The following is a 22,501-nucleotide window of genomic DNA, read 5'->3' as shown; positions in this document are numbered from 1 at the left end:
TTCACTCATCCTCTGCTAAACCTTTGCATGTACATGTATTTTACTAAGGATTCACTGCTCATAAAACCAGAGTGTCTCGTTGAGCTGGTTTGCACAAACTCTTTTCAACATGATAGCATGCTAGCCGTTAGTTAAAGGTGTGTTATCTGTGTAATCAAATGCCAAGGCAACGATATGACAATGTTATACCTACAGTCTTGGGTTGACAGTAATGTATCATTTGTAACTGCCATTTCCAGTTACCTGTCATACCAGTTTGTATAAATGTCTGTAGCATCTCTCTCCCTCTGTCATCTATCTTCCTCTGACAGGACTGACCCCTACCTGGCTGACAGGACTGACTTCTACCTGGCTGACAGGACTGACTCCTACCTGGCTGACAGGACTGACTCCTACCTGGCTGACAGGACTGACTCCTACCTGGCTGACAGGACTGACTCCTACCTGGCTGACAGGACTGACCTCTACCTGGCTGACAGGACTGACTCCTACCTGGCTGACAGGACTGACTCCTACCTGGCTTATAGGACTGACTCCTACCTGGCTGACAGGACTGACTCCTACCTGGCTGACAGGACTGACTCCTACCTGGCTGACAGGACTGAAATTTACCTGGCTGACAGGACTGACTCCTACCTGGCTTACAGGACTGACTCCTACCTGGCTGACAGGACTGACTCCTACTTGGCTGACAGGACTGACTCCTACCTGGCTGACAGGACTGACTCCTACCTGGCTGACAGGACTGACTCCTACCTGGCTTATAGGACTGACTCCTACCTGGCTGACAGGACTGACTCCTACCTGGCTGACAGGACTGACTCCTACCTGGCTGACAGGACTGACTCCTACTTGGCTGACAGGACTGACTCCTACCTGGCTGACAAGACTGACTCCTACCTGGCTGACAGGACTGACTCCTACCTGGCTTATAGGACTGACTCCTACCTGGCTGACAGGACTGACTCCTACCTGGCTTACAGGACTGACCTCACTGAAGGAAATGCACACCAGGTGAGAGGCAGTGAGAAAGAAGGAGGGAAGAAGAAAAAGAAGGAAAGAGGACAAAGAAAGGATTGGGGATCCTTCTGTCCTCTAGACACTGTAATCAAATCAAGTTTATTTTATATAGCCCTTTGTACATCAGCTAATATCTCGAAGTGCTGTACAGAAACCCAGCCTAAAACCCCAAACAGCAAGCAATGCAGGTGTAGAAGCACGGTGGCTAGGAAAAACTCCCTAGAAAGGCCAAAACCTAGGAAGAAACCTAGAGAGGAACCAGGCTATGAGGGGTGGCCAGTCCTCTTCTGGCTGTGCCGGGTGGAGATTATAACAGAACATGGCCAAGATGTTCAAAATGTTCATAAGTGACAAGCATGGTCAAATAATAATCAGGAATAAATGTCAGTTGGCTTTTCATAGCCGATCATTAAGAGTTGAAAACAGCAGGTCTGGGACAGGTAGGGGTTCCATAACCGCAGGCAGAACAGTTGAAACTGGAACAGCAGCAAGGCCAGGTGGACTGGGGACAGCAAGGAGTCATCATGCCCGGTAGTCCTGACGTATGGTCCTAGGGCTCAGGTCCTCCGAGAGAGAGAAAGAAAGAGAGAAGGAGAGAATTAGAGAGAGCCAAGATTTTCAAAATGTTCATAAATGACAAGCATGGTCAAATAATAATCAGGAATAAATGTCAGTTGGCTTTTCATAGCCGATCATTAAGAGTTGAAAGCAGCAGGTCTGGGACAGGTAGGGGTTCCATAACCGCAGGCAGAACAGTTGAAACTGGAACAGCAGCAAGGCCAGGTGGACTGGGCTGAGTCACTGGCTTACTGGTGCTCTTTCATGCCGTCCCTAGGAGGGGTGCGTCACTTGAGTGGGTTGAGTTACTGACGTGATCTTCCTGTCTGGGTTGGCGCCCCCCCTTGGTTTGTGCTGTGGTGGAGATCTTTGTGGGCTATACTCGGCCTTGTCTCAGGATTGTAAGTTGGTGGTTGAAGATATCCCTCTAGTGGTGCGGGGGCTGTGCTTTGGCAAAGTGGGTGGGGTTATATCCTTCCTGTTTGGCCCTGTCCGGGGGTATCATCGGATGGGGCCACAGTGTCTCCTGACCCCTCCTGTCTCAGCCTCCAGTATTTATGCTGCAGTAGTTTATGTGTCGGGGGGCTAGGGTCAGTTGGTTATATCTGGAGTACATCTCCTGTCTTATCCAGTGTCCTGTGTGAATTTAAGTATGCTCTCTCTAATTTTCTCCTTCTCTCTTTCTTTCTCTCTCTCGGAGAACCTGAGCCCTGGCAGGGTACAATCAGTACACAACACAAAGCACTGACAGGAGAGTGGAATCGCCCGCCACACACACACACACCATAGCCACCCCCCTATACTAATCCAGTCTCAGGGGTGATGAGGTCATGTTAATTGACAGGCCCAAGGCTCATGCCGTGTTCATGTGCTAGTCGGAACTAGGAAAGTCAGAAATGTTCAATGTGCTGGTTGAATGTGGCACATGTATAACTACAACCAGTTAGCACGTCGGAAATGTCAGAGTTTCCTACTTCCGACTAGCACGTCAACGCGGCATCAGACCTGTTTAGGCAGGTAGTCTAGCAGTTAGAGCATGGTACTTTTCCACTTTTATTTGCAATTCAAATCAACAAATGCACACGCAAAAAAAGCACACTTAATATACATTGTATCCGGTGTGTATGCGCACACTCTTATCCATTTGTGTGCTTACTGCTTGATATAATGATATGTGTCGATTTATTTACACATGAACTTAGCTACCTGACCTGTGTGGGTTAAGTCATCTGTGTACTGTAGGCTTACCAGAATGAGTTGATGATGTCAGGTAATAGAGAGAGATATGTTCCTATGGCATGAATCCCACACAGTCTGTTTTAGATCAATTATGTTCTGTTCTGAATGGTGAGAACCTTTTCATAGGATTGACTATGCTCCACTTATCTCATTACTGGTAGAATAGAAAGCATGTGTCTGCCTGTCTATTTTACTGAAACCCAGTTCAGACAGTCACTTAATAAACACATCACATAGATTTAATTAAAATCAATTAGAGGGAAATTGTTTATGTTTAAAGGGTGACTGATTGAGTTCTGGATGTCTGTAGAAATAGATCAGATTCATTCTCCAACCAGTCCCCCCCTTTCTATGTTGTAGGCCTATTGTATTGAGTTTGAGTTGAGAATTTGGTGAGTCAGTGTGTGTGGGGTCCAAGTTTGAGAACTCATGAAGACTTCACACATTCTGAAAAACATTCCTCCTTGGCTACACCCCCCCCCCCCCCCCCCTCTCTCTATGGTCAAAATGCCCCCATCCCTCCATCCCTTCAGGGTTTATTTGTTCAGGTGAGCGTAGTGAAGTGAATATACTGGCTTCTCAGTTGGAGGGCCTAATTACGTCTAGAACCTGCCGCTTTGATCTTGCTCTGCGTGACGCGACGTATCCCGCCGCCACTGCGCTCAGGTCCTAGTTTTTAGGTAAATACCTGGAGGCAAGGCTCAAGGAGCACTAGCAGCACACCCATGGTGAGAAGTCAGGTCCTGTGGTCTCATCATGCAGCCCACCACAGGCTTCAAACAGAGGGTAGACCTGTAGGTTTGTCATATAGGATCACGTACTATAGGCCTGATAGAACATGCTCTCTGTTATTAAAAAAGTCAGACGGTCCTTAACTATCTGACCAGCCCAAAAATTCACCTCCTAGGCTACTTTATGTCTCACAATGATTGGGGTGAGCAAAAAAGAAAATGTTGAAAATAAACATTAAAGAAGTAGTGTTAAAATGCTTGTGTTCTAGCCTACTTTCCAGAGAATATGTAGAGGGTCCATTTGTTCTCTCCATGTTTAGGCAACAACTCTAACTGTAGTCAATATCTTGTATTCCAATTGACTTAATATAAAATACCAGAAATATGATGTTGATTTAGCAAGGACTATCCAAGCAACATGATATGGACTTTAAACAAATCAGACACGGGCTTCAGTACAGTGTAGGGACTAAGGCAGGGTTTCCCAAACTCGGTCCTCGGGACCCCAAGAGGTGCACATTTTCTTTTTTGCCCTAGCACTGCACAGCTGATTCAAATAGTCATCATCAAGCTTTGAATCAGCTGTGTAGTGTTAGAGCAAAAACCAAAACGTGCACCCCTTGGGGTCCTGAGGACAGAGTTTGGGAACTCTGGACTAGGGCTTTGGCCTGCATGAATTATGAGTCTCTAGCCTGGTGGTGATCAGTGCGAGTCTTGACTGACTGTCCTTGTCCGATACTGCTCCCTAGTGGCCATTATTAGACAAAACCTGGATACAGTCTCCAAATGATATGGCCGTATCCAAATGATGATCAAATATCAACAATTGATCATCTCTGTAGAAAAGGTTATTATTCTATCCACCCTTCCTATTTTTCTATGAATTATCTCTCTACTGTCAAACAAAGTATTATGTGCATTACGTAGTAGAGTAAAACTAGGACAACATAAGTAATTTCAGTTTTTATTTCTGTCTATATTTATTTGTATACATTTCTAACTAGAATAATGTTTCATAATGACACAAAAATGACACAAAATCACAACGGTATAAGGAGCACAATTGATTCCAGGGATGGCAAATCTGACAATCAATTATTAAATCAATCAATCAATAACTCAATATCTGACCAAGTAATAATCAACTCACTGCACAGTTTGAAAATAGTGAATCTATTACACAGACAAACCTTTTTTTCTTTAGATCTACAATACAATTAATCAAACACTTCAAATTCAGACAATGAAACACAATTCATTAAATAAACTATTTTGAATGTTCTCTCCTGGATACATATTATATTATGTACCCTTCCTATGGAGACTAAGCCTTGCATTTCAAGTAAAAATCCAGTTAGGAACCAAGATAATTCATGAACATAAGAACTAACTCCATAGACTGGTCTCAGATCTGTTGTAGCTCATGCGAACTCCATTGCTCATTGTCAAGCCAAACAGTCTGGCCTCCCAGCAATCAGATATCAGGATCAAATCTTCTGGATTTGACCCTAATTCAATAACCCTCACAGCTACCCTCCAATCACAACCCACTGGGCACAGATGTAAATTCAACGTCTATTCCACGTTGGGTCAACATCATTTCATTGTGTGCCCAGTCGGAAGGGTAGTGCAAATATGTGTCATGACAAGGAGTGACAAGGAGTTGGCATGACAACACAAACAGACTGGCACTTAGGCTACTAACTTCAGCGATAAAAATGAATTCATATGAAATCATGAAATCATATAGGTTGTGTTTTGTTGATCAGTAATATGCCTTCATGGAAGGTGAGAGGGTTAATCCAAAGGGCGAAAGCAAAGAAAGGTAAAAGGTTGAGGTCAAGCCAACAGCATGCAGGCACAGAAGAGGCGGTTTTACAGTATATTCACAGCAGCGGCTCGAGGAGAAATTAAAGTCAGTAGCAACGGGCAGAGCAGCAGAAGGAGTTAATAGTGAGGAATTATGTCTAATATCGACAAGTTTATGTTTACCTGGATTGATCATGATTGAATTATTTTAATGAATGTGATCTATGTAAAGTTTGATGGGGAAAACCAAGGAGAAAGGTGTGTAAAAATGAATTCCTAACTCTATAGAAACTAAACTTTTACAATACCAGGAAAATAAATAGCACCCAAAGCTTTATTTTAAATCAAAACCCAACTAACAAATACAATGCAAAGGTATGATAAGACTTGGTAAACTAGGCCTGTGTTAAGTTATTTGAAATCCACAGTAAGCTGAAAATGTAATAAATATGATCGTTCAAAAAAGTGGTTCTGTTTGTATTTGATGGTGATACATTAAAGTGCATTTTATAGTGACCGCTTTCCTTGACAAAGTACCAACCGTTAGAGCTATCTAATTCGATAGCTCCATCGGCGACATTTCAAGCTAGCTGTGGAGTGAGTTTACGGTACGTTTTTAACTCAGTTACACAAGCTGCAGAGCTAAACTAACAGATGCGAGGCAGAGTAGAGTGCGGTAATCCAGTAGCCATAGAGATACGGCAGTGTTGGTCCAGTGTTGAGCCCTGTCCCTGGCCTCCATGTCATCATAAGGCGCCCACAGGGTCTTGGGAGTCATTTTGGAGGGGACTCTCATTTTGGATGGGAGACTAAACCAACACAAAAGAGGGACAATAAGACGCCAATGTTTGGCATCTACATTATATTAGTGAATATATACTGAACAAAAATACAGTTGAAGTCGGAAGTTTACATACATTTAGGTTGGAGTCATTAAAACTCATTTTTCAACCACTCCACAAATTTCTTGTTAACAAACTATAGTTTTGGAAGTTGGTTAGGATATCTACTTCGTGCATGACAGAAGTAATTTTTTCAACAATTGTTTACAGACAGATTATTTCATTTATAATTCACTGTATCACAATTCCAGTGGGTCAAAAGTTTACATACACTAAGTTGACTGTGCCTTTAAACAGCTTGGAAAATTCCAGAAAATTATGTCATGGCTTTAGAAGCTTCTGATAGGTTAATTGATATCATTTGAGTCAATTGGAGGTGTACCTGTGTACCAAGGCCTACCTTCAAACTCAGTGCCTCTTTGCCTGACAACATGGGAAAATCAAAAGAAATCAGCCAAGACCTCAGAATTTTTTTTAGACCTCCACAAGTCTGGTTCATCCTTGGGAGCAATTTCCAAACGCCTGAAGGTACCACGTTCATCTGTACAAACAATAGTACGCAAGTATAAACACCATGGGATCATGCAGCCGTCATACTGCTCAGGATGGAGATGCGTTCTGTCTCCTAGAGATGAACGTACTTCGGTGCAAAAAGTGCAAATCAATCCCAGAACAACAGCAAAGGACCTTGTGAAGATGCTGGAGGAAACAGGTACAAAGGTATCTATATCCACAGTAAAACGAGTCCTATATCGACATAACCTGAAAAGCCGCTCAGCAAGGAAGAAGCCACTGCGCCAAAACCGCCATAAAAAGCCAGACTACGGTTTGCAACTGCACATGGGGACAAAGATTGTACTTTTTGAAGAATTATCCTCTGGTCTGATTAAACAAAAATAGAACTGCTTGGCCATAATGACCATCGTTATGTTTGGAGGAAAAAGAGGGAGGCTTGCAAGCCGAAGAACACCATCCCATCCGTGAATCACTGCGGTGGCAGCATCATGTTGTGGGGGTGCTTTGCTGCAGGAGGGACTGGTGCACTTCACAAATTAGATGGCATCATGAGGAAGGGAAATTATGTGGGTATATTGAAGAATTATCTAAAAGCAATCAGTCAGGAAGTTAAGCTTGGTCGCAAATGGGTCTTCCAAATGGACAATGACCCCAAGCATACTTCCAAAGTTGTGGCAAAATGGCTTAAGGACAACAAAGTCAAGGTATTGGAGTGGCCATCACAAAGCCCTGACCTCAATCCCATAGAAAATTTGTGTGGCAGAACTGAAAAAGCATGTGCGAGCAAGGAGGCCTACAAACCTGACTCAGTTACACCAGCTCTGTCAGGAGGAATGGGCCAAAATTCACCCCACTTATTGTGAGAAGCTTGTGGAAGGCTACCCGAAACGTTTGACCCAAGTTAAACAATTTAAAGGCAATGCTACCAAATACTAATTGAGTGTATGTAAACTTCTGACCCACTGGGAATGTGATGAAAGAAATAAAAGCTGAAATAAATAATTCTCTCTACTATTATTCTTTATTTCACATTCTTAAAATAAAGTGGTGATCCTAACCTACCTAATACAGGGAATTCTTACTAGGATTAAATGTCAGGAATTGTGAAAAACTGAGTTTAAATGTATTTGGCTAAGATGTACGTAAACTTACGACTTCAACTGTATAAACACAACATGCACCAATTTCAAATATTTTACTGAGTTACAGTTCATATAAGGAAATCAGTAAATTTAAATAATTAGGACACATGACTGGGCAGGGTTGCAGCCATAGGTGGGCCTGGGAGGGTACCCACTGGGGAGCAAGACCCAGACAATCCTGCAGTTGAAGAAGCTGGATGTGAAGGTCCTGTGCTGGCATGGTTACACATGGTCTGTGGTTGTGAAGCCGGTTGGACTAACTGCCAAATTTTCAAAAACAACGTTGGTGACAGCTTATTGTTCGAGAAATTAACTTTACATTATCTGGCAACAACTCTGGTGGACATTCCTGCAGTCAGCATGACAATTGCATGCTCCCTCCAAACTTGAGACATCTGTGGCATTGTGTGTGTCACGATCTTGGAAATGAGCGGACCAAGGCGCAGCGTGAGTATAGTTCCACATATTTATTTTAGTGAAACTAACAAAACAAAATAACAAACTTAAAGACCGTGAGGACGTAGTGCCCAAACACACTAACAACAATCAATATCTCACAAACATAGGTGGGAGAAATGCTACCTAAATATGATCCCCAATTAGAGGCAACGATTACCAGCTGCCTCTAATTGGGAACCAAACCAAAACACCAACATAGAAATGTTAAACTAGAACACCGCCTCGCCACGCCCTGACCTACTACACCATAGAAAAACAAGGGCTCTCTATGGTCAGGGCGTGACAGTGTGTGTGACAAATCTGCACATTTATGTAGCCTTTTATTGTCCCCAGCACAAGGTGCACCTGTGTAATGCTGTTTAATCAGCTTCTTGATATGCCATACCTGTCAGGTGGATGGATTATCTTGGGAAAGGAGAAATGTTCAATAAAAGGGATGTAGACAAATTTGTGCAATTTCTTTTAGCAAAATATGTTTTTGTTCGTATGGAAAATGTCTGGGATTTTTTATTTCAGCTCGTAAAACATGGGACCAACACTTTACATGTTGGATTTATATTTTTGTTCACTGTAGATGTACAGTATACAGTAGCTGAAGATGAATGGCATGTCTAGAAAGTGTGTGATAGTGTATGGTGGGCTGGGTGGTTTTCACAGCTTACCTGTCTAGATCTACGGGGAGGGAAAGGGTGTGTTGAGTGGCACTTATGTTTCTGTAAGAAATAGGTACAGTATATTCACCATATTAGTTTTTGTGATAAAAATTGGTTTAATCCATCCATGCATTAATGCCAAAAATACTCTAAGTCGGAAAGTGTGTCTATGTGTATGTATATGTGTGTGTGTGTGTGTGTGTGTGTGTGTGTGTGTGTGTGTGTGTGTGTGTGTGTGTGTGTGTGTTTGTTTATTCTACCTTCTGATGCAGGCGATAGTGAAGATTGTGATCCGACAGCCAGGAATGTTTTAGTGACTGTGAGGCACTCATCCTCCAACTAGAGAACACACACAAACACACACATACATTATTAAAACACACACTCTCACAGGGATACACAGGTCCACAACTGAATAATAATACAACTTTAGAGAACTACAACATAGTTGTCAACACACACACACACACACACACACACATGGGACCCCTCACCTCTTGCTCTTGACCAGCAGAAGTGTGATGAAGTCTTTGGCTTCCTCAGAGATGTCTGTAAACTCCTCCTCCTCAAAGTTCCACTGACAGGCCAGGATGTTGTTCAGAGTCTCATTGTCATCGTCCCCCAGGAACGGAGACAGACCTGTCAGCCTGGAGAAAAGGATGTATTGTATAGTGTGTTCATGGGTTGTGTATGTACACACTGACTACTTCCTGCTGACTTCTTGTGAGGTCCCCCTCGCAAAAGAGGGTTCTAACCTCAAGTCCATTTTCCAGGTTAAATAAAAACAGGTACAATATGTGAGCATAAGAAGGTAATGGCTAGTGGATAGCAGGACCCCCAGCAATGTAACGGTTAGTGGATATCAGGACCCTCAGTAATGTAACGGTTAGTGGATATCAGGACCCTCAGTAATGTAACAGTTAGTGGATATCAGGACCCTCAGTAATGTAACGGTTAGTGGATATCAGGACCCTCAGTAATGTAACAGTTAGTGGATATCAGGACCCTCAGTAATGTAATGGTTAGTGGATATCAGGACCCTCAGCAATGTAACGGTTAGTGGATATCAGGACCCCCAGCAATGTAACGGTTAGTGGATATCAGGACCCTCAGCAATGTAACAGTTCGTGGATATCAGGACCCTCAGTAATGTAACGGTTAGTGGATAGCAGGACCCCCAGCAATGTAACGGTTAGTGGATATCAGGACCCTCAGCAATGTAACGGTTAGTGGATAGCAGGACCCCCAGCAATGTAACAGTTAGTGGATAGCAGGACCCCCAGCAATGTAACGGTTAGTGGATATCAGGACCCCCAGCAATGTGGATATCAGGACCCCCAGCAATGTGGATATCAGACCCCCCAGCAATGTAACGGTTAGTGGATAGCAGGACCCCCAGTAATGTAACGGTTAGTGGATAGCAAGACCCCCAGCAGTGTGGATATCAGGACCCCCAGCAATGTAACAGTTAGTGGATATCAGGACCCTCAGCAATGTAACAGTTAGTGGATATCAGGACTCTCAGTAATGTAACAGTTAGTGGATATCAGGACCCCCCATCAATGTGGATATCAGGACCCCCAGCAATGTAACAGTTAGTGGATATCAGGACCCTCAGCAATGTAACAGTTAGTGGATATCAGGACTCTCAGTAATGTAACAGTTAGTGGATATCAGGACCCTCAGTAATGTAATGGTTAGTGGATACCAGGACCCTCAGTAATGTAATGGTTAGTGGATATCAGGACCCTCAGTAATGTAACGGTTAGTGGATATCAGGACCCTCAGTAATGTAACGGTTAGTGGATATCAGGACCCTCAGTAATGTAACAGTTAGTGGATATCAGGACCCTCAGTAATGTAACGGTTAGTGGATATCAGGACCCTCAGCAATGTAATGGTTAGTGGATATCAGGACCCTCAGCAATGTAACAGTTAGTGGATATCAGGACCCCCCCATCAATGTAACAGTTAGTGGATATCAGGACTCTCAGTAATGTAACAGTTAGTGGATATCAGGACCCTCAGTAATGTAATGGTTAGTGGATACCAGGACCCTCAGTAATGTAATGGTTAGTGGATATCAGGACCCTCAGTAATGTAACGGTTAGTGGATATCAGGACCCTCAGTAATGTAACGGTTAGTGGATATCAGGACCCTCAGCAATGTAACAGTTAGTGGATATCAGGACCCCCCCATCAATGTAACAGTTAGTGGATATCAGGACCCCCCCAGCAATGTGGATATCAGGACCCCCAGCAATGTAACAGTTAGTGGATATCAGGACCCTCAGCAATGTAACAGTTAGTGGATATCAGGACTCTCAGTAATGTAACAGTTAGTGGATATCAGGACCCTCAGTAATGTAACAGTTAGTGGATATCAGGACTCTCAGTAATGTAACAGTTAGTGGATATCAGGACCCTCAGTAATGTAACGGTTAGTGGATATCAGGACCCTCAGTAATGTAACAGTTAGTGGATATCAGGACTCTCAGTAATGTAACAGTTAGTGGATATCAGGACCCTCAGTAATGTAATGGTTATTGGATAGCAGGACCCTCAGTAATGTAACAGTTAGTGGATATCAGGACCCTCAGTAATGTAACAGTTAGTGGATATCAGGACCCTCAGTAATGTAACAGTTAGTGGATATCAGGACCCTCAGTAATGTAATGGTTAGTGGATATCAGGACCCTCAGTAATGTAACGGTTAGTGGATACCAGGACCCTCAGTAACGTAACAGTTAGTGGATATTAGGACCCTCAGTAATGTAACGGTTAGTGGATATCAGGACCCTCAGTAATGTAACAGTTAGTGGATAGCAGGACTCTCAGTAATGTAACGGTTAGTGGATATCAGGACTCTCAGTAATGTAACAGTTAGTGGATATCAGGACCCTCAGTAATGTAATGGTTAGTGGATACCAGGACCCTCAGTAATGTAATGGTTAGTGGATATCAGGACCCTCAGTAATGTAACGGTTAGTGGATATCAGGACCCTCAGTAATGTAACGGTTAGTGGATATCAGGACCCTCAGCAATGTAACAGTTAGTGGATATCAGGACCCCCCCATCAATGTAACGGTTAGTGGATATCAGGACCCCCCCAGCAATGTGGATATCAGGACCCCCAGCAATGTAACAGTTAGTGGATATCAGGACCCTCAGCAATGTAACAGTTAGTGGATATCAGGACTCTCAGTAATGTAACAGTTAGTGGATATCAGGACCCTCAGTAATGTAACAGTTAGTGGATATCAGGACTCTCAGTAATGTAACAGTTAGTGGATATCAGGACCCTCAGTAATGTAACGGTTAGTGGATATCAGGACCCTCAGTAATGTAACAGTTAGTGGATATCAGGACTCTCAGTAATGTAACAGTTAGTGGATATCAGGACCCTCAGTAATGTAATGGTTATTGGATAGCAGGACCCTCAGTAATGTAACAGTTAGTGGATATCAGGACCCTCAGTAATGTAACAGTTAGTGGATATCAGGACCCTCAGTAATGTAACAGTTAGTGGATATCAGGACCCTCAGTAATGTAACAGTTAGTGGATATCAGGACCCTCAGTAATGTAACGGTTAGTGGATACCAGGACCCTCAGTAACGTAACAGTTAGTGGATATTAGGACCCTCAGTAATGTAACGGTTAGTGGATATCAGGACCCTCAGTAATGTAACAGTTAGTGGATAGCAGGACTCTCAGTAATGTAACGGTTAGTGGATACCAGGACCCTCAGTAATGTAACAGTTAGTGGATATTAGGACCCTCAGTAATGTAACGGTTAGTGGATATCAGGACCCTCAGTAATGTAACAGTTAGTGGATAGCAGGACCCTCAGTAATGTAACAGTTAGTGGATATCAGGACCCTCAGCAATGTAACAGTTCGTGGATATCAGGACCCTCAGCAATGTAACAGTTAGTGGATATCAGGACCCTCAGTAATGTAACGATTAGTGGATATCAGGACCCTCAGTAATGTAACGGTTAGTGGATATCAGGACCCTCAGTAATGTAACGGTTAGTGGATATCAGGACCCTCAGTAATGTAACAGTTAGTGGATATTAGGACCCTCAGTAATGTAACAGTTAGTGGATATCAGGATCCTCAGTAATGTAACGGTTAGTGGATATCAGGACCCTCAGTAATGTAACAGTTAGTGGATATCAGGACCCTCAGTAATGTAACAGTTAGTGGATATCAGGACCCTCAGTAATGTAACGGTTAGTGGATATCAGGACCCTCAGTAATGTAACAGTTCGTGGATATCAGGACTCTCAGTAATGTAACAGTTAGTGGATATCAGGACCCTCAGTAATGTAATGGTTAATGGATAGCAGGACCCTCAGTAATGTAATGGTTAGTGGATATCAGGACCCTCAGTAATGTAACAGTTAGTGGATATTAGGACCCTCAGTAATGTAACGGTTAGTGGATATCAGGACCCTCAGTAATGTAACGGTTAGTGGATACCAGGACCCTCAGTAATGTAACAGTTAGTGGATAGCAGGACCCCCAGCAATGTAACAGTTAGTGGATATTAGGACCCTCAGTAACGTAACAGTTAGTGGATATTAGGACCCTCAGTAACGTAACAGTTAGTGGATATCAGGACCCTCAGCAATGTAACAGTTCGTGGATATCAGGACCCTCAGTAATGTAACGGTTAGTGGATATCAGGACCCTCAGTAATGTAACGGTTAGTGGATATCAGGACCCTCAGTAATGTAATGGTTAGTGGATATCAGGACCCTCAGTAATGTAATGGTTAGTGGATATCAGGACCCCCCAGCAATGTGGATATCAGCCCCCCCAGCAATGTAATGGTTAGTGGATATCAGGTCTCACAGCATGTAAGTGATGACCCCCAGACTCCACATGTCCGTAGGGAATGAGACAAACTCATAGTTGATGACTTCCGGAGCCAGGAACTCAGGCGTTCCGAAGTTCACCCTCAGCTTTTCCCTGGGCTTATACCTGAGAAAGCGAGAAAAGAAAGTTAAGAGATTACATTTTAGTCATTTAGCAGACACTCTGATGCAGAGCGACTTACAGGAGAAATTAGGGTTAAGTGTCTTGCTCAAGAGCACCTCGAGAGATTTTTCACCTAGTCGGCTTGAAGATTCAAACTAGCGACCTTTCTGTTACTGGGCACGCTCTTAACCGCTAGGCTACTTGCTGCCCTGTATCAAGCCAGGAACCACTGGTAATTGAACTTACCTCCTGGCGAGCCCGAAGTCAATAATTTTGATCTTGTTTGTGGCTCTGCTCACACACAGAATATTCTCGGGCTAGGAAAGGATATTAAAGAACCCAAAACAGTGAGACAAAGGAAATAACAGCATGCAATTATTAGCATCATCGCTAAGCTATTATGCTACAATGACAGGAAGATGGAGATAGAGCTATAGCTATAGAAAGGTAAAGTGTTGAAAAGTACAATGGGGAAGGTTGCAAAAGAAACAGACAAAAAACAATAGGACAGTGAGAGAGTGAGGGAGAGAGAGAGAGAAGGGGGCCGCGAGCGAGAAAGTAACAGAGTGACAGATTGTTGAGGAAATGAAAGTAGAGAGCTAGGGTGAGTCCTGTCCTACCTTGAGGTCTAGATGCAGGATGTACATCCTGTGCATGTACTGTAGTCCCTCACAGATTTGTCTGATAAACAGCACTGTGTCCAGCTCTGTCAGCTTGTAGTTCTCATCTATGATCCGGTCGAACAGCTCCCCGCCATCCACACTACATAGAGAGGAGAGTAGAGACAGTCAGTCATCATAGACTACAGTAGAGAGAGAGGAATACAGTCCCACAATGGGATTTAAAGAGTAGACATATGGTGTAGTGTAGAGAGGAGAAATACACACACACACAGGGAGGGAGGGACTTACTATTCCATGACGAGGATGATGTCGTGGCGTGATTCGAAGGCGGCGTAGAGCTGAATAAGGTTAGCGTGGTTCAGCTGGTTCATCACCTGGATCTCATTCTTCACCACATCCTGGGAAACAGAACAACATTAGAACGACAGACAGAAACACATTACAGACGGACAGAGAGACAGACACAGAAACAGACACACACAGACAGTGCCAACGGGGTTGGTTATTGAGACCTACAGTACCACACAGCAACCTGAGCCAGCTATGGCTTTGGCTGTGGCATTGGTGGGAAAACTACTTTGTGAATATCTGACATGATAACGTACTCATCCAGCTATGTACTGCCACAGACATCTGACGACTATCTTATCTCACATGTTATACTCAGCTGACCATAGGAAAGCATAAGATGAGACTGACTCTGACACACTGCCACATGTGCAGTGGATATGAGGGCGATAAAGCTACTTTAAAATGGTATTCTATTACTTATGTGCTATGATAAAATATCTATCCATCTTAATGGTGGTGGGGACATTGGACACATACTGTACATCTGATATTAATGGCTTCGTTCCAAACGACACCCTATTCACTATGTAGTGCACTACTTTTGACCAGGGCCCTGTTGCACTTAATAGGGAATAGGGTGGCATCTGGGAAGCAGCTATAATCAAGCTTCTGTTTCAGGTCTCACATTTCAATCACTATGATCCTTACCTTTTCTTTCTGGCTCCTGGCCTTGACCATCTTGGCAGCCAGAGTCAGTCCAGAAGAATTCTCCACACATTTGTGGACTTGTCCAAAACGTCCCCTATGATCCCACCATCACATACAGAGAAACAAGTTCAGAAACAGTGTAGTCTCTTGTGACAGCTTTAACATAAAAGTTGAGGAGCTGCTTTGGTTCTGGCGGCCGAGATGAATAACAGTGATGCTTTATAACACCCTGTCCTTTTTGCCTCAACGTACAATAGAGCTAAGTTAACAATAACATTATAGTAATGTTTACTCTTCTATATCATTCTTTAATTGGGTTGTCATTGTAGGGATGGTATGCACACTCACAGATCTCTCTCTCTCTCTCTCTCTCTCTCTCACAATTTTTCAAAACTCTTCACACAGTGAGCACAACAGCAGTCTATATGGGCTAAACTGGGGATAATTTTTCATTGCTTTGGCACAAAATGCATTCAATGACTATATCGTTCAAATTTCATGAATTATTTTCTCACTCAGACACAACCAACACCAAAACTCTATGTACCTACAGGCCAATTTGCACATGTTTACATACTCTTTTCAAAACTGTTAAACGTAAGTTCAAAACCTAACATAACACAACATTTAATAAGACAGCAATTTGCTACATTTCTACAGTAATACCGTATTGAAATATATTCCAAATCTAAAAAATGAAATACTATCAAAACAATTAGACCAACCACAGCTGATTCCCATTGTAGCTGAACACCTACCCAGGTGTCAATTTCAATTTCATTACCGTCGATACAAAAGGGAACATCTTAGGAATAATGATGTACTGTAATGTAATCATGGACCCAGCCAGAGATAGAGAAGTGGCTGACAGAGGAAGAAGAGTGGCTGGGAGAGGGACAGGAGTACGTATGCGTGGTGGAAGAAGACTGAGAGGAAGATCAAGAGCTGTAGTCTCAGATGAGATTAGGGCTACTATAATTGATCATGTAATAAATCCTGGTCTATCAATGAGAGAGGCTGGTCTGAGAGTGCAGCCAAATCTGCAATGCTCAACAGTGGCATCTATTATGAGAAATTTCCAGCAAAACAAGGTAAGATGTGCATTCTGCAAGGACATCTGACTGAACTGCACATTAAAGAAGTAAAATGAGCAAAGCTTCCAAACCCACTTGTGTGTAATTGTTTTTGTATTTCTGCTTAGGACCCAACGGTTACCTCCCGCAGGCGGGAGAGGTAGGATTTTCACTGCTGTGCAGGAAACTGCAATTGTTGATATGGTCATCAGAAACAATGCCATAAAACTCACAGAGATTCGGGACAGAGTGTTGGCAGACAACATTACATTTGGAAATATTCACAATGTAAGCATAACAACTATTTCTAGAGTCCTGAAACAACTTCAAGTTAGGATGAAGCAGTTGTACACTGTTCCCTTTGAGAGGAACTCTGAACGAGTCAAGCAACTCAGGAACCAATATGTCCAGGTAAGATGCCTATAAAATACAGAAGTAGTTTTGAACAAAACCAAACAGGGCAGAGGCACACAATGGCATGTTTTTAGGTATAATGTAAACTACCGTAATACCCTGACTCTTATGTTGCCTTGTGGATTTATTTTAGAGTCATGGAGATTGAAGCCAGGCAAACAACCCACATATTCATCTTTGTGGATGAGGCTGGTTTCAACTTGGCCAAAAGATGGTGGCGAGGAAGAAATGTGATTGGGAAAAGAACCACAGTGGATGTCCCGGGCCAGAGGGGTGCCAACATCACAATGTGTGCAGCAATATCCTCTGAAGAATTGCTGTTATATAACACTGAGCGTCTCATTTCATTCCTGGATGACCTCTATGGAAGGGTTGTGCCAGGTGAGGAAAGGGTTGCAGTCAGGTGAAATCGGCCAACGTTTGTAATTGTATGGGACAACGTGGCATTTCACCACTCCCGTGCAGTCACAGAGTGGTTTGCAGCACATCCCAGGTTGGTGTAACTTTTCCTCCCACCTTACTCTCCATTCCTCAACCCCATAGAGGAATTATTTTCCTCATGGAGGTGGAAGGTTTATGACCACCATCCACATGATCAAATGTCCCTCCTGGACACAATGAATGCTGGATGCCTGGACATATCTGCAGAAGATTGCCAGGGATGCCAAAGATTCTTTCCTAGGTGTATTGCCCAAGATGACATAAGATGTTATGTGGATGAGAACCTGTAGCCAAATGCAGAAAACAGGGTTGACTAGCATTGCTACTGTATCTGTATTGGTAGATGGTGTATATACAAATTCTTGTATTTTAGAATCACTCAATGCCAGAAAATGACATAAAGCATATTGAAGCATATTGCATCATGTCTGATTCATTCCTGTAACATATACTGCAGTGAATTCTAAACAGTAGAGAGGTGTCATTCTTTTTCTGTAAAGACTTTTTACAAAAGTAAACATTGTGTAATGCTCCCTGTTGTTAGTGTTGTTTAGGTCATTGTTTTATGAGTTACAACGTGTGCTTGTTGGGTGACAACCTTTGCTACTGTTATGGAATAATGAGTTGATTGAGACATGTATGAAGTGTTTTGGTAGTTTTAGAGCATTTTGGATGTGAGATTAACTGCTGTGCCAAGCTGAAAGTTGGTTAGGAGAACTGTGTAAAGAGTTTTGAAATAGTGACCTAAGTATTGAGAAATGTGTCCTAGCGATTGTAAAAAAAAAAATGTAATCATCTGCCCAAGAGAGGGCAATTAAATCGTCTTGGAAAATACTGTAACTGCCCCAACACAGGTGTGAAATGTCCCCTGATTTCATTTCAGCTAGGGGGGAGTGTGTATGTGTGTGTGTGTGGCCTCCAGATTGCAGGCCTGAAAAAAACTAGGGCAAAGCAATTGCCTACTGTAGGTACTGCTCTGTTTCAGCTGGTTTGGGCAGCATAGCTGCCTAGCTGTTTGGAGAAGGAGGTGCTTTCTGTACCCGTGAGTGCCATGCATACAGGGACCTTTGAACTATTTGGATCCTTTTTTTTGTAAATTTGATTGCTGTATTCAAGTAAAGTATTTCAAATGTGTGTGTGTGTGTGTGTGTGTGTGTGTGTGTGTGTGTGTGTGTGTGTGTGTGTGTGTGTGTGTGTGTGTGTGTGTGTGTGTGTGTGTGTGTGTGTGTGTGTGTGTGTGTGTGTGTGTGTGTGAGTTTCACATACCGTGGAGTAAAAATAAACTGCCTGACTGTGGAGTTTTGAGAGCTGAGGGTTTTAGTGGAGTGTATGTGTGAGGGTCTAATTGAACTGTGAGTGTATTATGAATCCCCTACCTGGGCTTGCCATCCATCCCCTGTTGTATCTCTCTATTATTGGCCACTTCTTTCTTTCTCTCTTCACCCCCTCCCTCTCCCTGTCTCTCTCTCTCTTTCCCTCCCTCTCTCTCGACATCTGCGTTGCCTCCCAAAATGTTCAAATGCTACGGCTTCAAAGGGTCTGGTTTTCAAGATCTCTCTCTCTCTCTCTACTTCTGACTCACCCTCCTAGGACTTCGTCTCTGTTAATGGCGTAGAAGGTAGCAATCTGGTGAGGTTTTGGAGTCACAATGCGGTGGTCAAAGGGGGCTGCTGGCGGAGGGGTAAAGTCTGGAGATGATAGAGAGAGATGGAGGAGAGAGTTGGGGAAAAGGAGAGGGAGGGAGGGATAAGGGAAATGGAGTGAGGTGACAGGATAGTGGATAGGGAGCATACAGGAGATAGTGTCTGTTCTGTCTTAGTAACCAAACGGCTCATGCCAGCATTTCATAATCCAATTTGCCAGCTGTGACATGTTTGTAACTTTTAAACATGCAAGGTGTGGTTAAGTAATGTGGTCTGTGTGGTGAGTGACTGACTAGGAAGACAGAGTAGTCGTTAGGGTTTCTGACAGTTTTTCAGCCTGCTTGCCAACCCAGGATAATATCAAGAGACTTCATTTACAGAAGTTACGTCAATACTATATTTATTTTAGGAATGTTGCCTCAATTGCAACAAAAGTCCAAATTAGCTTCCTGTTTTGTTTTCAAACATTTGTCAGTTTCCATTTCTGTGAAATGATGAACCTCACCAATGTAGTACTCTTCTGGCTGTCCATCATCCACCACTTCTTCCTCCTTCATCTTCTCTGCCTTTGATTGGGCAGCCTGAGGCTCTACCCCCTCAGGTACTCCTCCCTCTTCATCCTCCTCTTTCATCTCCCCCACTCTGCTCTTTTTCAGGTCATCTTTCAGTAGGTCCTCCTCTGTGACACAGTTTTTACTGCTGACGGCCACTTCACCTAACTCCTCAGAGCTAAATAACAAACAAACATCAAACAAATATCAAATCAACTATTAATTATGTTAAGTAATTAGCCAGTAGTTATTTTGGAAAGTGTACAGAAGTTGCAATTTACAGTCATAGTAATGTCAAAAGATGGGTTGCATTTCAAAAGGTACCTTTCTAGAGGTTCTAGTGACAATGATGACTCTTCTTCCCCTCCTTCCCTTCTCTTCTCCACCTCTTCCTCTCCAACTTGTTCCTCCCTCCCCTCCTCTTCCTCAGGCTCAGATTCACCAAATATATCCACCTCCTCTTCCTCCCTGGCCCTCTGCTCTTCCTCCCATTCAGGGGTTCTCCTCTTCTCCTCCTCCCCCTCTAGATCCTCCAGGTCCTCTGGTTGGACGACGGAGGCGCGGAGCATGTCCAGAACCACCCCGTTACCATGGGAAAGTTCAGCATTCTGCCTGTTGAGTTTCTCCACCTGGTCTAGAAGAAGGGCCTCTACAGAGTCTGAGGAGGGACAAACAATCAACAACTTTATTTGCCTTGAGTAGTCATCCTTATCTTCAAAGAGCAACCCTCATTTGACATCTATTACCAAAGAGCACCCCTCATTAGACATATATTACCAAAGAGCACCCCTCATTAGACATATATTACCAAAGAGCACCCCTCATTAGACATATATTACCAAAGAGCACCCCTCATTAGACATCTATTACCAAAGAGCACCCCTCATTAGACATCTATTACCAAAGAGCACCCCTCATTAGACATCTATTACCAAAGAGCACCCCTCATTAGACATATATTACCAAAAAGCACCCCTCATTAGACATATATTACCAAAGAGCACCCCTCATTAGACATCTATTACCAAAGAGCACCCCTCATTAGACATCTATTACCAAAGAGCACCCCTCATTAGACATATATTACCAAAGCAACCCTCATTAGACATATATTACCAAAGAGCACCCCTCATTAGACATCTATTACCAAAAAGCACCCCTCATTAGACATATATTACCAAAAAGCAACCCTCATTAGACATATATTACCAAAGAGCACCCCTCATTAGACATCTATTACCAAAGAGCACCCCTCATTAGACATCTATTACCAAAGAGCACCCCTCATTAGACATCTATTACCAAAGAGCACCCCTCATTAGACATATATTACCAAAGAGCACCCCTCATTAGACATCTATTACCAAAGAGCACCCCTCATTAGACATCTATTACCAAAGAGCACCCCTCATTAGACATATATTACCAAAGAGCACCCCTCATTAGACATATATTACCAAAGAGCACCCCTCATTAGACATATATTACCAAAGAGCACCCCTCATTAGACATATATTACCAAAAAGCAACCCTCATTAGACATATATTACCAAAGAGCACCCCTCATTAGACATCTATTACCAAAGAGCACCCCTCATTAGACATCTATTACCAAAGAGCACCCCTCATTAGACATCTATTACCAAAGAGCACCCCTCATTAGACATATATTACCAAAGCACCCCTCATTAGACATATATTACCAAAGCACCCCTCATTAGACATATATTACCAGAGCACCCCTCATTAGACATCTATTACCAAAGAGCACCCCTCATTAGACATCTATTACCAAAGCACCCCTCATTAGACATATATTACCAAAGCACCCCTCATTAGACATATATTACCAGAGCACCCCTCATTAGACATCTATTACCAAAGAAGCACTGCTGCTCTATTTTAGTTACATTTATTTGACTGCTTTATTGTGTTACAAGTTGAGGTGAAGATGGTGTGTTTATCTCTGCTACCTGATGCATGTGGAGGCTTCTTCTTCTTCTGGGCTTTCAGGCCTTTCAGGCTGAGTTTGACCTTGTCCTTTCCATCCCTCATCCCATTGTCCTTCAGCTGACAGGGAGAGAGGAGGAGACATACACTTTAAATGCTCATTGCAAACTGGGTAACAACACTCTGGTCTTACATTTGAATGCTGTGACAGTGAATGTAAAGAGAAGGGAGCGATGGAAAGAGAAGAGACAGGGGAAATACAGAAGTAGGATCTTCATTTGAGCCCGTTTGCTACAGCAGGAAAATAATCCTGCAGCAACAGGAAATGTTCATTATTATGTGGATTTCAATTAATGGACTTTCTGTACAGTCGTGGCCAAAAGTTTTGAGAATGACACAAATATTAATTTTCACAAAGTCTGCTGCCTCAGTGTGTATGATGGCAATTTGCATATACTCCAGAATGTTATGAAGAGTGATCAGATGAATTGCAATTAATTGCAAAGTCCCTCTTTGCCATGCAAATGAACTGAATCCCCCAAAAACATTTCCACTGCATTTCAGCCCTGCCACAAAAGGACCAGCTGACATCATGTCAGTGATTCTCTCGTTAACACAGGTGTGAGTGTTGACGAGGACAAGGCTGGAGATCACTCTGTCATGCTGATTGAGTTCGAATAACAGACTGGAAGCTTCAAAAGGAGGGTGGTGCTTGGAATCATTGTTCTTCCTCTGTCAATCATGGTTACCTGCAAGGAAACACATGCCGTCATCATTGCTTTGCACAAAAAGGGCTTCACAGGCAAGGATATTGCTGCCAGTAAGAATGCACTTAAATCAACCATTTATCA

The 22,501-nt window shown here is 43.0% G+C and overlaps 1 protein-coding gene across 2 annotated transcripts in view; it reads right to left on the bottom strand.

The window, feature by feature from the left end:
- Positions 1–4,499: 4,499 nt before the first annotated feature.
- The window catches only part of LOC139541423 (myosin light chain kinase family member 4-like), a 94,195-nt gene continuing 76,193 nt past the window's right edge, over positions 4,500–22,501 (bottom strand). For both annotated transcript variants that reach the window (XM_071346068.1, XM_071346067.1), the window contains 13 exons: positions 21,674–21,770; positions 20,025–20,358; positions 19,655–19,878; positions 19,089–19,194; positions 15,579–15,672; positions 14,868–14,977; positions 14,577–14,718; positions 14,203–14,273; positions 13,831–13,959; positions 9,464–9,616; positions 9,230–9,308; positions 8,979–9,029; positions 4,500–6,166 (listed from right to left, as the gene is read on the bottom strand). In XM_071346068.1, coding sequence (XP_071202169.1) covers positions 6,104–6,166; positions 8,979–9,029; positions 9,230–9,308; positions 9,464–9,616; positions 13,831–13,959; positions 14,203–14,273; positions 14,577–14,718; positions 14,868–14,977; positions 15,579–15,672; positions 19,089–19,194; positions 19,655–19,878; positions 20,025–20,358; positions 21,674–21,770 — 1,653 coding nt within the window. In that variant the 3' untranslated portion in view covers positions 4,500–6,103. The remainder of the gene's footprint in view (positions 6,167–8,978; positions 9,030–9,229; positions 9,309–9,463; positions 9,617–13,830; positions 13,960–14,202; positions 14,274–14,576; positions 14,719–14,867; positions 14,978–15,578; positions 15,673–19,088; positions 19,195–19,654; positions 19,879–20,024; positions 20,359–21,673; positions 21,771–22,501) is intronic.

The sequence above is a fragment of the Salvelinus alpinus genome, chromosome 16 (genome assembly GCF_045679555.1).
Source record: "Salvelinus alpinus chromosome 16, SLU_Salpinus.1, whole genome shotgun sequence".
Taxonomy (NCBI): domain Eukaryota; kingdom Metazoa; phylum Chordata; class Actinopteri; order Salmoniformes; family Salmonidae; genus Salvelinus; species Salvelinus alpinus.
This window is presented reverse-complemented; position numbering and strand designations above follow the sequence as displayed.